The 15,498-nt window shown below is 37.2% G+C and overlaps 1 protein-coding gene across 2 annotated transcripts in view; it reads left to right on the top strand.

Moving 5' to 3' along the window:
- ANGPT1 (angiopoietin 1) overlaps positions 1-15,498 on the top strand; it is a 169,211-nt gene that overhangs the window by 69,760 nt on the left and 83,953 nt on the right. For both annotated transcript variants that reach the window (XM_054818088.1, XM_054818087.1), the window contains exons 2-3: positions 7,751-7,906; positions 10,839-10,960. In XM_054818088.1, the coding sequence (XP_054674063.1) occupies positions 7,751-7,906; positions 10,839-10,960 (278 nt within the window). The remainder of the gene's footprint in view (positions 1-7,750; positions 7,907-10,838; positions 10,961-15,498) is intronic.

Here is a 15,498-nt window from a genome sequence, read left to right on the forward strand (position 1 = left end):
GTTTAAGATTATATTTTTCAAGAACCGTATGTAATGTAGTGAGGAGATATTTCAGTGGAACTAATGTTGATTATAAGTCATATGCCCATCTTCAGAAATGAGCCATAAGGTGTCTAAATATTCTCCTACACAGAAGTTGTTCCAAAATTAGTCATTCTGAAAGGTACTCCTCACCAAAAGTATCTTTGCCAAAGAAAATTAATTATTTCCACACTTTAATAGAAAAATATTCTTTTAATAAACCCCCAGATATTAATTTGTTTAGGGTAATATGGCAGATGTTGCCTTTTCTACAATTATGCCTTCCTCTTCAGTGTATACTGGGGATGGTTCACATTTCCAGTCAACTGTATAATCATAAATTAATTTAGTTTATAGAATTAAGTTGTTTGGAAAGTTAGATCAAGAAAGAAAAAATACAGTTGATGCTGTAATAAAATTTGTAAAGGTTAACATTAAACTGGATAATACTTTGAACCAGAAATATTACTAATCAGTAGAAAATAAGAACATATTGTTCTGATTTACTTGTTATAAGTAGCTTCCTTATGGGACCATTTAATCACATTTGGTATGATTTTCTGTTATGCTGCTTATTGACTTTATTGAACCTTAAGTTTAAAAAACTGAGATCTAATATTCATACAAAAGTAATTGAAATTGACTCTTGAAGTGTTTTGTGTGCTTTTTTAATAACTGTAAATAATTACATTTGAAATGACAAATAAATTTCCTTTATACAGATTTTTATATTTTAGTCTAGAAGCGGGCAAGTTTTTAGAGTGATATAAAACTTTGAAAACAAATTGGAAAGATTTCTTGAAGATGCCTTAGTAGGAAGCTCAGATTGAATTATCAGGCCAGTACAATCAATACTTGGCCTAAGTCAACATATGAGGATATACTTCATGAGGAATTGAAACTCAACCTTCTTGTTCCCATAAATTACCCATATATAGAATATTATGCTATTGGGCAAACCTAACTGGGGAAGTCTTCTGATATCTTGAAACAAAGAACTCTGTGTTCCCCATATCTTGGCTTGACTGGTGTAGCAAGGACTATTTCTATTCATATTAAAGTACAGTGCTTCATAAAAATACTTTTGCTTCCAGTTTCCCAAGATTCCAGTGGGATGCCATACAGTGTATTCTTCCAGCATCATTATCTATTACTGCCTATTACATTTTACATACTTTACTGCATAACGTAACATGGTACAGAGATGCCAAGCCACCACTGACACAAACTCAAGTATCCACAAATTGATTGGTTTTCAGAGACCGTATTTTCTAAAGCAGTCTAATAGAAGTAACTTGAGTACAACAAAGTGCTGTCATTTTATAGTTGCAGAGCTAGTTCACACAATAGTTTCTCAGATGGTTCTGCAGACTGCGTCCCTACTGAGGTATATTCAGAAACATCCTCAGTGACACTCCTCATTTTGCTGATTTGGTCTATACATAACAGTTCCTCTTATTTATATTATGTCTTTTTTTTTTTTGATTTGTTGTGGTTTTAATTCGTGAAACTCCTCTTTTTTATTGACTTCCTTCTAAAAGCTTCTTTAGGAGATGAGTTTTCCAAAACTCTTCTCAGTGCAATGGAGATTTTACTATAGAATTTGATTTCAAATATCGAATCTGTGAGCTTAGGTGTGAAGTAGAGTAATAAAAAAACCTAAGAATGAAAAGATAGAACTAGAAAGAACCATAAAATACCATATATTCTGCCTGATCTTTACATATTCTTTTAAGACCCCCAGTGATGGAGTTTTCACAGTTTTCCCACAGAATCCCTATTGCTATTTTGTTACCTGTACTGTTAGAAAACTTTTCCCCTAATATGTTAAAGTTAAACTTCTCTTACTGCAGCTTCATGGATGTGGAAAACAAATTATTCTCTTTCTCTTTGCAGTTTTATGTCCTTCTAGTCAGTTATTTTCTTGCTAGCCTTGCTATTAGCCTAAACTTTCTTAAGTCTTTCAATTTTCTAGATTTATGACCATTCTTTGTCTTCTGTACACTCTCCCAAGATAATGTACATTTTTCCTGAATTGCAACATTCAGAACTGGAGACAAAGCTCCTGCAGACACTTTACTGATGCTGAATGCAGCTGAAAGATTACTTCATGTTTTGGAATAATCTCTTACATCTGTTATCCCTGATTTCTTCTGACAAAAAGATGTCTGGTCATCTTTTTGTTTATCTGAAGAGGAAAACGTGATTATTTTTTAATTTTATTTTCTTTAAGTAGCTAAAAGATTCTTCTACACTCGTAGCAAATTTTTATTTAACTGAAGGTTGCTATAAAACCAAGCTCAACCACCACTAGGACAAGTGTCATTAGTATATTGGAAGTCACCTGGAGTGACTCCCCAGTGAGTGTTTGGCCACTGTGCTGAGAATGCAGCTGTGGTTTCACTGGCCACATGCTAAAGAAACAAGTAGTGGTTATTTGTATCTGTGAGCTCCATACGTATGAGGATATGTTCACAGTTTATAGATATCTATCTTACGCAGGCTATAAATTAAACATACATAATCAACCACCAATTTTTCCTGATGGCAATTTAATCGTGTCTATTAATTATGCTTTATAGCCAGATAGTAAACATGAAATGTCAAAGATTCAGGCATTCAAAGATTCAAGGATTTAAGGAAAAGTATCTTTGATGTGTTTGGAACATTTGGTTTGGAAAAAATAACCAAATGTTTCAGTAACAGGTGTATTTTCTTGCTGCCTTAAGGCTAGAAGTCTGGGTATATTGCATTTAAAAAAAAAAAAAAAAAGAAAAGATATAACAGAGTTTCTATTTCCTCCAAAATGTTTGTTTGGTTATGTACAGAGTTGCTGGATTACTTTTCTGGTTCCTTTTAGAATTGAGATCCACAAATATTTACATATATATATATATTTCATAACCAATGATTTGTCAAAGCTTCATATATTATATATCACAACAGGCCTTTCTGTGAGTCCAGTTTGTGTACCAGTCATTTAAAGCTTTAATTTTAGCTCAGCAAGGTTGATTTCATAAATTCACTGTAATTATCAGTATACATCCTGTATCATCTTAATGTAGGTAATCGATTACCCACGATCTGACGAAGTTTCTTCCTGAAACAGGTCATTTCTTTTCTCCTTTGCTGCAATCTGTATTGCAATCCTATTAAGTCTAATTGAGAATAAATTTGGAAAAGTAGTCATCTTCATTGATGAGATATCTACAATTTTTTTTTCTGGCTGATGTGTGCTTTCCCTGCCATGCTTCAAGCCCAGGTCACGCTGTTCCAAATCAGGTGCAAATTAGCACGTTAACATTTGAGCATGATTCATTGCCTTTATGTGCCATCCATGTTAGTTTTCCCTGATTCCCACTGATCACATATGGTCAGAAAACGTGGAAGGATATATTCCGGTTGGTCTCTACTCCTTGGATCTGAAATATGAAAACGCAGCATCATTGTAAATTTGTTGTTTTATCAATCTCTTCTCACTGACAAATAGTTCATAGAAGATGCTACTTTTAAAACTAAATGTAATGTTGCCCTTTTCAATACACAGATAAAATCACTCTTCTTGGTGATAAACTCCTTCCTAACCCCTTTGGCTTCTGCAAAAGTTAAAGAAATTGTGTGGTATTCTGTATCTTTCAACTTCTTCCAGCTTACTCCCATTAGGGTTTTTTTGTGTATTTTTAAAAGACAAATTACATCAACTGTCACTTTTATATCTGACTCCCTGAGGCAATTTGTCAGTGTGGGGAGGTACGAACCTCCCTCAGATAGAAAAACAAAGAAAGAAGAAATGAACTTTCATTAGTTGTTGTATAGTTAGTATAGTATTACTAGTACATGTCCAGGTATGCAAAGCAAGACAAGACGAAACAGGTCTTATAAAATATCAGTGGTGCATTGTCTTTCTATTATTCCAAATGATGTGCAATATATGGTTAATGGTAGGACAGGGAGAACAGTCTATTATTACTTTAACTTGCATTCTTGTTCTGAGGCACAGTATGCAAACCTAATGTCATCTGGATACCATAGCAGTCTTTACCATATAATTACATGGGACCAACATTATTTGATCAAAGTAAAAGAAAAAGCTCTTATTTTATTTATAAGCCATCTGCCACAAACCATTATCATTTACGTAGGCCCTAAGTTAGAGTTTCCATTTTAATAGTTCTATTAGTGTTTGGGTGGTTTCTATGAAGATCATTCAATAAACATTGTCCAGAAAAAGCTAGATACTTTTAATGCATAATCCTCTGGAATGTTTATTAAACAATAACACTGAACCTTCTGACAGTTTTATTTCTGAGAATGTTATAACATTATTATGCATCCCACCGGTAATTCTGCATTACTGAAAACTCCTGTGCAATGTAATGAGTCTTACCGAAAGCAGATGCAGCTGAATTAATAACAGGGACATCAATGCACTACAGAAAGCCATATAGTGGGAGGGGTGGGATGGGAGAAAAGAATGCAGAAAAGAATTTTGTTTCACTTTTGCAACCAAAAGTAACTGAAATAATAAGAAACAGTTATATAAGGATTCGAAAATCCGAATGTAAAAAGTAGATTCACGTGAAAAGAGTATTTCATCATGCATTATATATTTACTGTTTAATGCTGGACAAATTGAATTTAACTTACTTAGAGGATGAAGAGGCTCTAAAAAAATTACTTAAAACCCTAAATATTCTTCAGTTTACTTCTGTGAATAGGTTTCTGCATGTCACATTTTCTGTGAGGCGACCCTGCGAGGATCCTTTTATCACCTTTTAAACAGATGCTATTTCTTTAAACTAACAAAAAAGAAAGCTCAATCTAAGATTTGGTACACTTAATATAAAGACTCCAAAGATGAGAAGGCTTCAGATCAAACTCAGTACTTGGCCATAATGAACCTGGTAAATGTTGGTTTCCTGCAATAAAAATAATAGGTGAAATCTTGGCCTATTGAAGTCAGTGGGAATTTTGCCGTTGATTTTAGCAGGGCAAGTATTGCAACCAATAAATCTACTGAGCAAACTACAAGAAGTGGGTGAATGAAGGAAGGGGAATTAATGTAACAGAACCTCTACATTATTTCAGTCCTTGTTCTACCCTCCTTTGCCTGAGTGAATAGCTCTTGATACTCCTGAGATGTGCTCACAGAAACTATTGTGGCAGTGTACCGAACACCAAATATTTACAAAAGCATTTAATGAATGATTCTGAAACCGGAAAATCGGCTTTGTTGTTATAATGAGTCAGTCTCAGATTCAACCAGAGGCTGTTTTAAGGGTGAGTAACTGAGGGCAATTGCCCAAGACTGGATATTATGGGGAGTGTGTTAGACTATGATAATTAAAAGTACAAGTTATCCAATATGCCCCAATCTATGTCTGTGTTCTTGCTAGTCCAAACTTGCTGTAACTTCAAACAAATTCAGTTTGGTCTTTCAAATGCAATCCTTTCTGTAATGTGAATAAAATAACAGGAAAAAATTTAGTTAGAAATATAAATATCTGTCTTTTTATATTCATATCCTTATATGTGTTGCTTTTTATTGACGTGTGAAAATACCTAATTTCTGATGTGTAATAAGGGTAGCCACCATATTTCTGTATGGATTTTCCCAGACATCCATTACACACATGCATCACATGGCCCATGTACAGCAGGGCAGTTTCAGAAAGCTGCGGACCAACAAATCAAGCACTGTACAGCCACGCCACACACAAGCTATGGTCCTATCTGGAAGCAAAAGGCATTGGATGTGAGGAAATGTATGTGTTGGTACCTCATCACAGGCAGTACCATGACTTGAGAGCCCTGTGTTTCATTAGGAGGTGAAAGCTGTGCAAGAAATTTGAACTTCTTGTTCAGGTGTTTCAGTATCTGGACCAGAATATGGAAAAAGGCAACCATCCAGTTTGTGGGGCTCTTTCACAGGGTTTATTTGCAACCAAGGTATAGCTTGGGAAAAAAAAAAAAAATTACTGGTTAGAAAACAACAAGAAGCAAGGGGTAGCTAAAAATACATTATCTGATGTCAAAGAGATGTACAGGCAAAATACTTCTGAACATAAAATCACGATGTAGAAATGTGATGGATCTGTAAAATTCTCCCTTGAACTAGCTAAATATCTGTAACATTCATCTGATAGTAATAAACTAAAACAGAGCAAACTTACACAGGGAGTGGAAAATGGTGACATCTACTGCAGACATTGTTTTGCAATACCCAGTTTTCCTTGGCTGTTAAATCTCATTTTAATACTTATCAGAGTATTCAATAATAAATTTTCCCCAGCACTTAAAACACTCTGCAGGTTTCCAGCCCAGAGTGGTTACCTGGCAATTCAAGCAAATGTTTTTGTTGTCTGAAACTGTAGGACATCCACTTTGGTTTTGACCAGCATGGTTATCAAATACTTCTCCAAACTGGAGTAAACAAACAAACAAAACAATAACAGTAGTTAACCCTAAGCACAGGTATGCTTATAGATAAGATGAAGCAGCCCTTCTTATTAATCACACTGTATATCTGACTCCTGCTCCTTTCTTCAGTCTCTAAATCAACTCCATCTGGTTCTTAATATTTAGTTGTGCAGCTTACCTTTCAGAATGAAACATGCTTACTGCTGCAGAAGCACGTCCAATGTGATTAAAATTATTAGGTAAAACAGTGGTTGCTTAAGTCTGGAATCAGCTAACCATAAAAAAACCCCATGATCAGCCACAAAATGAAACTGAGGACCAAATCTTCACTGGGTACAAATTGGCTGGACTCCAGCTGATTTCAGTGGAAGGCATTGAAAACAATGTTCTGGGCCACCTTTCTTTACGTTAATATTTTATGGAGAAGATCAAGCAAGATGCCAGAACAATGCTTGTACAAGATACAATCTCATCATATTGATTTGTAGACTAGTCCTGGGTTTCTGGTCTGTTGTGGCAGGGCAAAGACCTAGGTAGCTAGAAGGGAACAACCCTACCTATGTTAACTAAAACAAACAAACAAAAAGTGCCCCTCTTTCTGGAGTACCCAGTTTATTTAGAGGGTCCTAATTCAGATTCTGCTCAACAGACCGCAAATGCAAGCCAAACAACAACAAAAGCAAAGAAGCAGGACAGCTTTCTATGTTTTTTTCGTCAACAACTTCTTTCTTTTATTGCCATGACAGTGTTTCTATTTCTTTCCAATTTTTTGGTCACAGCTAAACTAAACTATATTCATTGCTGAGTCTGCAAAATCTTTGTGGAGATCTAACCCAGTAAAAAATCATATTGCTGAATGACTTCGTGAGATAGGAACAATCCAGGGGAGGCAGGATATGGTAGGATCTTTTCCAGGAAGGACTCACATGTAAGTTATGATGTATAAGTAGGACCTGGCATTTCCCTGTGGTGTGCTTTGTTCTTTTAGGGATTCATTTTGGAGCTGCCATGATACCTCTACCACAAACGCTCGCTGCAACCTCAACACAGATGGAAGCAGGCAGGGCCTGCTCCAGCTCATGCCAGCAGGCTGTGATACTTGGAAAAACATTGGGACTCTGTGACTGGAAGGGGCTACTCAGATAGTCAGGTCCCTACCCCAACAATCACAGGGTCAACTGAAATCTGGGCTCCCCCTGAAAAAGTTGAAATTTCCCCTTTTGGCAAGAATGCCGGTTATGCACCCTTATGTCACCAGAATGCCTAAACAGGTAAAAATACCACAGCTACAACCTTTTCTCTTTTACAGCTTGAGAACTACATTGTGGAAAACATGAAATCGGAGATGGTGCAGCTGCAGCAGAATGCTGTGCAGAACCACACCGCCACCATGCTTGAGATAGGGACCAGCCTTCTCAGCCAGACAGCAGAGCAGACAAGAAAACTCACGGATGTTGAAACCCAGGTATGTTCCCAGAGTGGTTTTCTAAAAGCTGTTAATTGCAGAGAACTTTTCCCATCCTCTTTCTTTTCTAATGCATCACCACACAAAACATTTCAACACAGGGCTCCAAGAAACATACACACTCTTGTTTCTTGGTACCAACAGCAGTGATGACTGACCCTTGTTATGTGGCTTTCTTTTGATTTCATTTGGTTAGTATATTTAGCTCTGTGTAAGGCAGGTAGGACTGTCCAGGAAACTAAATCAGCATTTGACTTCAAATAAACAGCCCAGCTACCAACTGTGAATGATACAAGTGTCAAGCTAAATAATGAGTTTCAGGGTAAACCAGAGCCTTTGATCTCCATTGTGGTTTGCCTCTTTACTATTACAAGAAAGTTTGTTTATTTTCTGCAAGATGTTTCCAGCTATTTGAAAAGTAGTGTATGTCTGCAGTTTTTAAACTGTGAAGAGAGAGGGACAAGAATCAGCGTCTTTATAAAACACTGTGTATTTCTTATTACTGTAAAATTGTATAACATCACATGAATTTAAAGAGCCATCTCCATATGATTTCTAGCACTAAAATCACTGTTGTGATTGAAATGACAAGAACATCACTGTCATAACACAGACTACAATTTCATACTGGGCTTATTACAAAGATAACTACTACTCTTGCCTTCTGAATTCTTTTATCAGTTTAAGCCGCATACTTGTTTTCCTTATTTTTGCCGACTTCCTCTTGATTTTCATAGCATGTGGTATAATATACCACCAGCTACACTGCATTCGTTGTTCATTTAGAACAGAGGACTTAAAGTATTGCATTTATAGGTTTGTCCTAGTACTTCTTGAAAGATCGTATTTTCTTGTCTAATGTCCTTAACTCATGTTTACAATATCATTACCAAGTTTTTACATAACTGGTACACGGAGAAACAACAGTAATTGTGAAAGACAGATACACTGTCTTACATGGGTTCTCTGCACCTTTTTCTCTACATCTTGGTTAACAGACCAGCATTCACTTATAAGTGTTGTAAATATGTTCAGTAAAGAAAAAGGAGGTGTAGAAACATTTCTTATATGCAAAAGACCTACCCTAGGTGTAAGTGTTGAGTACTCATTCACGTTTTCCTCCTTTAGGCAGATAAAGGACAAAATGTGCATTGCCTCTGTCTCACCTTTCCTTTGAGGAACCTCTTCAAAGTAGAGGTATCACTGGCAACTGCATGAAGGAGCGGATGACTTCCTCCTTCTTCTACACCTATTGCTGAAGAATTTAAGGGATGTTCGATGTGGCAGTGGCTCTTCCTCGTTGCAGTACTTGCTCTGACTTTCACCTTAGTGATGGCATTTCCCACCTCCCCCCTTTCAGCAATATGAGAAAGTCCCTGTAGTCCCTGACTCTACCATCAATCAGAAAAAAGTGGTGCAGATGGCTGAAGAAAGTGAAAAGAGACTGCTCTTGGCAGTGATAGAGGTAGCCAGCTGCATGGTAGAGAGGTAAAGGCCTGCAGGACACGAGGAGAAAAGTAGGCCAGGATCTCGTGCCTGTAATAAGTCCTCGTACCAGAGTAAGGAGGAGACTGAAGGACTAAAGATAGAGCCTCCACCTCCTTAAAATCTCACTGACCCCTCCCAATCCTTGATCCATCCAAAATCCCACTGATTCTCTTTAGGCTTTCTTCTCTACCTGAAGCTCTACTGATGTTTTGTAGGCTGCTCCACAGATGTATCCTCTTTGGAAATCTGTTGGTGCTTTCCTGTCTTCTTACCCTTTGCCAACCTTCGTAACACACCTTCAATTTCTGCCAGGTCCTTCTGAAACTATGGTGGTGCCTCCTGGCACTTCCAAATGTATCCATCTTAAACAATGTAACAGCTGCACAATGATAATTTCCAATTTTTTCAGCCTCTTTACCCTAAAAAAAGACAACTCAAGTCGCTCTGTGAATGTAAACAATTTCAAACAAAAATAACTCCCAGGATTGAGCTTGAAAGCCATCCTCTTTATGTTCGGTAACAAACTCCTATCAGGCATGCATGAGAAAATGTTACATATAATCCTACGATGATATTAATAAATGTCCTTCCAAGAAAGGTCTGATAGGTTCCATTAAAGAGACATCACATTCAGTTCCAGAAGTGATAGCATCTCAGCTGTTGTTTGCACACATACCTACAAAAACTATTTACATGCTCTTCTTCAGACTTTATGTAATGAACAACAATATCCCAACAAAATCAACTAACATTAATTAGTATTATTGCTTTCATTTTTCAAAACATTCTGTTATTTCCACTTTTGAACTATTTTTTTGTTAGAATCTATTCTCTTTTATCTGGTTAAAAGGCTTCTTTTGGTCTGATGTACTTAGTAAAACTTGTGCTATTGATAGGACCACCACTAAAGTGAAAGACAATTGCATAAAGCAATGTTTAGGATCACTGCCTTCATCTTAAAAATCTGCGTAAGAGTGCAAGTAGTGATAACATAAGCAGACACCAGACTTCTGCCAACACTGCAAAAGAGAGAACTCAGGGGAAAGCTAAAGTAGGAGCTCTATTTACAAAAGAGCGGATGCAACACTTTGGCTTCAGCCCAAGTATGCTTGCACTCTTCTGGTTTAAGCATGCTTTGTAGGAATGCATGTTTGATGCATGCCTCTTGTTCTTTCCACTGAAATGAAGCTTATTTGGCAGTCACCTTTCCTTTTTCTGCCGGCCTAGTATTACTCTACAGTAAACAGGGTGCCAGAATATCAGCTGGTACATATCAGTGTAGCTTGATTGAGTTCATTTGCACCAGCTGAACAGCTGAGGTTAGAAAAGGATTTAGAAACAATTTTTGACGAATCGTCAGATCAGAATGAAATGGTTGCATTATGTTGCTATAACAACACAACCAGGACAATATAAACATTAATGTTTTTAATTTATACTTAAGGTGCTAAATCAAACATCCAGACTTGAAATTCAGCTACTGGAAAATTCACTGTCAACATACAAGCTAGAAAAACAGCTGCTACAACAGACACACGAAATCCTGAAAATTCATGAGAAAAACAGGTAAGAATGAGTAGTTGGTCTCTTACACTCTGTTGATCACAAAGTGGTCTGTACATACTTTTTTCTAAGCAACTAATGAAATGGAAGAAGCAAATATGATAAGTGGAAAGTATAGGTAATATTTATGAAATGGCTAAAAGAGCTAGGGTGTGATCTTACACTGTGTTAGTTCCTGTATGATAAATGCAAGTTGATTTTTACCACTTTTCATGTGCACTGTAAGTTTACATCTCAGTTTGCTTCATGACAACTTAGTCATATGATCACAGTTCTTGCAACTGAAAAGCATAGGTGTAACTTGCATAAGCATTTCAAGTAGAAAAATATTAAAAATAAATTATGAAATTATCAACCTCCTTTAAGTGCATAAGACACAAAATCTTCAGTAGTTCATCTTTCTAATTGTAATGGATAAAAAGATCTAGCAAGTAGAGGGATATCTCTTTGGACTCTATTGTATATAGCATACTTGGAGCCATGCTCCATTTAAAGAGCAAGTGAATGGTAAACATTTGGGGTTTATGTTGAAATTGAAGAAAAAAACTGTTTAGCAGCACATAACTTTTTAAGCAGTGAAGTGAAAGTCAAGAAGAAGTTCCAGTGTTGTCCCTTTCTGTGCTTCTGTGACACAGGGACTCAGTACCTGAAGTCACTGGATTTAGCAGTATCTCAGAGAACGTGTGCAGTGGGTTGACCTTGCCTGGCTGCCAGATGCTCACCCAGCCGCTCTCTCGCTCCCCCTCGTCAACTGGACAGAGGGAGAAAACATGGTGAAAAAGCTTGTGGTTGAGATAAAGACAGGGAATCACTCACCAGTTACTGTCATGAGCAAAACAGCCTTATTTATTGCCAACTAATAACAGCATAGGATAGTGAGAAATAAAAACAAAGCCAAAAAGACCTTTCCCCCCTACCTCCCCTTCTTCCCAGGCTCACCTTCATTCCCAACTCTTCTACCTTCCCTTCGAGCAGTACAGTCGGATGAGGAATGGGGGTTGTGGTCAGTTCACAGCACTTTGTCTCTCCTTCCTCATGCTCTTTCCCTTCTCCAGCATGGTACTTTCCCATGGGGTGCAGTCCTTCAGGGTAAGATTGCTCCAAGTGAGCTCTCCACAGGCTACAGCTTCTGGACACCTTCTGGACATCTCCACCTGCTCCAGGGTGGGGTCCTCCATATGAAATACCAGCTCCGCCATGGTCTCTCCCACGGGCTGCAGGGGAATCTGCACTGGTGCCTCCTTCCCTCCTTCTTGGTGTCTGCAGCACCATTTCTTTCACTTTTTACCCTTGCTCCTCACACTGTCATGTGGTGTCTTTTCCCTTTCTTAAATACGTTTTCCCCAAGGCGCAACCACCTTGGCTGAGAGGCTGAGCTGTGCCCTGCAGTGGCTCTGTTGGAACTGGCTGGAACCGGCTGGCTGTGTCCAGCACAGGGCAGCCCCGGCCTCTCCTCACAGAGGCCTCTGCACCCCCACTGCCAGTGCCTGGGCATCTGCACTCAATACAGTGGGTAACGCCATTTTCCTTCTTGGCTGCCCTTCTAGAGACCTAAGGCTCATATTCCTGCCTCTGTAACAGCCAGGTTAAAGCAGGGACAGAGAGCGCTTTCACTCCACAGCTTCACTCTCAGCTCCCTCCTAGAAAGAACAACTGTGAAGTAAGTCTGACTAGGACTAAGGCTTCCATTTCCTGTATCTACAGTTGACGCTTAAGTAAGGCAAGCAGCTTTAAAAATGAGGTAGTTACTGAAGCATCCTGTACAAGCTTTAGTGGACTGTTTAAATTGAGATCAGACAGTTTGCAAAAAAAAGGCAGCGTGACTCTGGTGCTGCTGGACAGGAATCAGCAACTGAGGCGGAAAGACGAAGACCACAATAGGCAAAGAGCTACTGGGAAAAGAAGGCAAAAAAACAGATAATGATGAAAAAAAGAAAATTTTGTTAAAAAGAAACATGTTTGCTAAATGTGACTAGTTGCAGAGCTGGTCAAATAACATATCAATATTGCTACTAGTTATGAAAACCAATTTAATTTATTTAATGTATTTAATCTAACAACCGTTTGTAACCAGTAATTTCAATAAATGTTATTCTGGAGAAGTTGGATTACATTAGAAAATTCTTGAACTCTACAGATTTCCTTTGACCAATTGGAAATATGAGTAAATTAGTGTGCAATTAACTTTGATTTCAGCCATCCCAAAATTAAGTAATTTACCTAAACTGTGTTTGTGGGCTCTCCCTGTTGTCCACAGAGAAAGTAGGCATGTGCAGGAGACAGTTCATTCTACCTATTTTACAAACCTATTTCAATCTGGGATTAAGCAAAGTGTTAAATTTTAAGTATATAAATACTTGCACTTTTGTCTGCTGCAATCTGGTTAGCAACAGCATTTTATTGGCTGCTCAAGAGGCTGACTTTTGTGTACTTAATAATCTGAATTTATTTATTTATTTTAGCAATGTGTCAGAGTGTAAAGCCTTCGTGTCAGTAAACAAATAAGTTTTACTTAAATTGACCTTTGACTTGGCTGACATTATGATGAAATAGTCTGTGACATGACAAAATGGTCTGCTTTGTTTTTTTGGAAAAAAAGGAGGGGTACGTTAAAATGCACATTTTATACCCAATTGTTTCCCTCAGAGATACAGTTGTATGTGGATAAATGAAAAACCACATGAGTTTAATCTTATAATGAAGCAAGAACCTGGCATACACTATTCAGGTTCTGTTACTCTCTCTTTGGGAGTGATAAACTTAGGGAAAAGGCAGTGTTATGATTACACTAAGACATGGATCATCAGCTCCTATAGCATGATCTACTCCTAACAAAGAACTGCGTAATCTTGATGTCATAGGTCCTGATCATGCAATCAATTATGTGTGTGTCAGGTTCACTATGGGGCAAATCTTGCTGGTGCCAGCAGAAACTAGGTTTCTGGATATGCCAATGATTTTAGCTTGCTTAACTGTAAACAGTAATTATAGATTACCCATCAGGCTATGTTCAGTAGTTGTTTGCAGTTAAAATGCCTTCATCCCTCTCCATATCACTTTCACATCAATGGAATGAACTGCTTTTATCTGCGTTGCCTACATGGACTGTAAGCTTTTTTGGAAAGGGGCCTTTCTTTTGCAGTAGGTGTACACCACAGTGGGAATGAGTGTAGGAGCTATTATTGTTACAAAAAGAACCAAAACAGATGATACACTGTGGGAAGATCATTTCTTTCTCTGTGCTAAAATTTCCTCTACATAAAATAAAAATAATGATCTTAATCACTTTCAAAGAACTGGAATTTGGATGAAAGTAAGGCAAAATCTTCTAGTAATAATAACTGATTTTTGATGCACTACAGTAACTTGTATATTATCTTTAAATAAAATGAAAACTGCATATCAACAGGGGACCAATGCATGTTCTTTAGACTAGAAATATATCTATTCTTGGCCTTTCTCTTTACTTCCTGCCTCTGCTGGGAAGAGTGGCCAATTTTTTTCTTTTTATCCTACTGAAGTGAAAGATATTTCATGGCATAAGTAGAGTCACATTTGCCCTAGAATCATGTTTCTATTGAGTGCTCTCATGCCATAAATAATTTAGTTTTGTGGGTTCCCACCCACTATAATGTAAATGGTGGTTTCTTCCATTGCCATTTTTTCTCCCAAAAGAGCTTTCTAAAAACTATTTTGATTTATTCTTGAATGATTTCCCTGCTTAAGTGCCTTTACGAGCCCCCCCTTTTTTTTCCATAGTGTACCAGCTGCATTTAACTTACTGTGTGCCATTTGTTTCAATAAGCAAGTGTGAAAACAACTTTTTATTTACTCAGATGAAACAAATGAGGAAAAATATAATGGAATTCTGGATCTTCCAGCCATAAATAGTGGAAGCGAAATATAAACATAAAATTAAACTTAAACTTGCAGACAATCAAACTAGATTAAAACGTTCAATACAATAACTGTTGTATCCAATGAAAGGCAAGGACTCAAAAATGATTCTTGAATTTGCATCTGACTGCATGAAAGATGAGGCAACATAATATGTCTGATGAGTTTTATTTGTATGTTTCACGTATACTAAAAAGATAAATCCAGATTTTTCACTTCACTTTTGTGATTTCAATGGCGTTATCTTGTCACTCATATAAAAATTAGGCTTACTGATGCCAAGTGACCAGTTACTTTACTGGTCTTGAGAAATATGGGGACACATATTTTTCTATTTCCTTAAACTGATCAGACAATATCAGACCATCAAAGTAAATACGAGAGGTCAGCATCTAACAGTACAGGGAAAATTTCAGTCCTGTAAAAGCAAGTACAAAAAAGCTGTCTTAATGAGAAAATACCGTTCTTGCACTCAAAAGTAAGCATTTAAATCCTATACCTGTTTGTCTTCCCATACATACATAATATAAAAAACCCGCATGCATATGGCCAAATAATTTTTCTCTAGTGTGATGTTACTTGTCTTTATTTATTGAATATCTCAACAAAGTAAATGTTTTTGTCTGTATTTTTAATAAATTTGT

This window comes from Grus americana, chromosome 2, assembly GCF_028858705.1.
Source record: "Grus americana isolate bGruAme1 chromosome 2, bGruAme1.mat, whole genome shotgun sequence".
Taxonomy (NCBI): Eukaryota; Metazoa; Chordata; class Aves; order Gruiformes; family Gruidae; genus Grus; species Grus americana.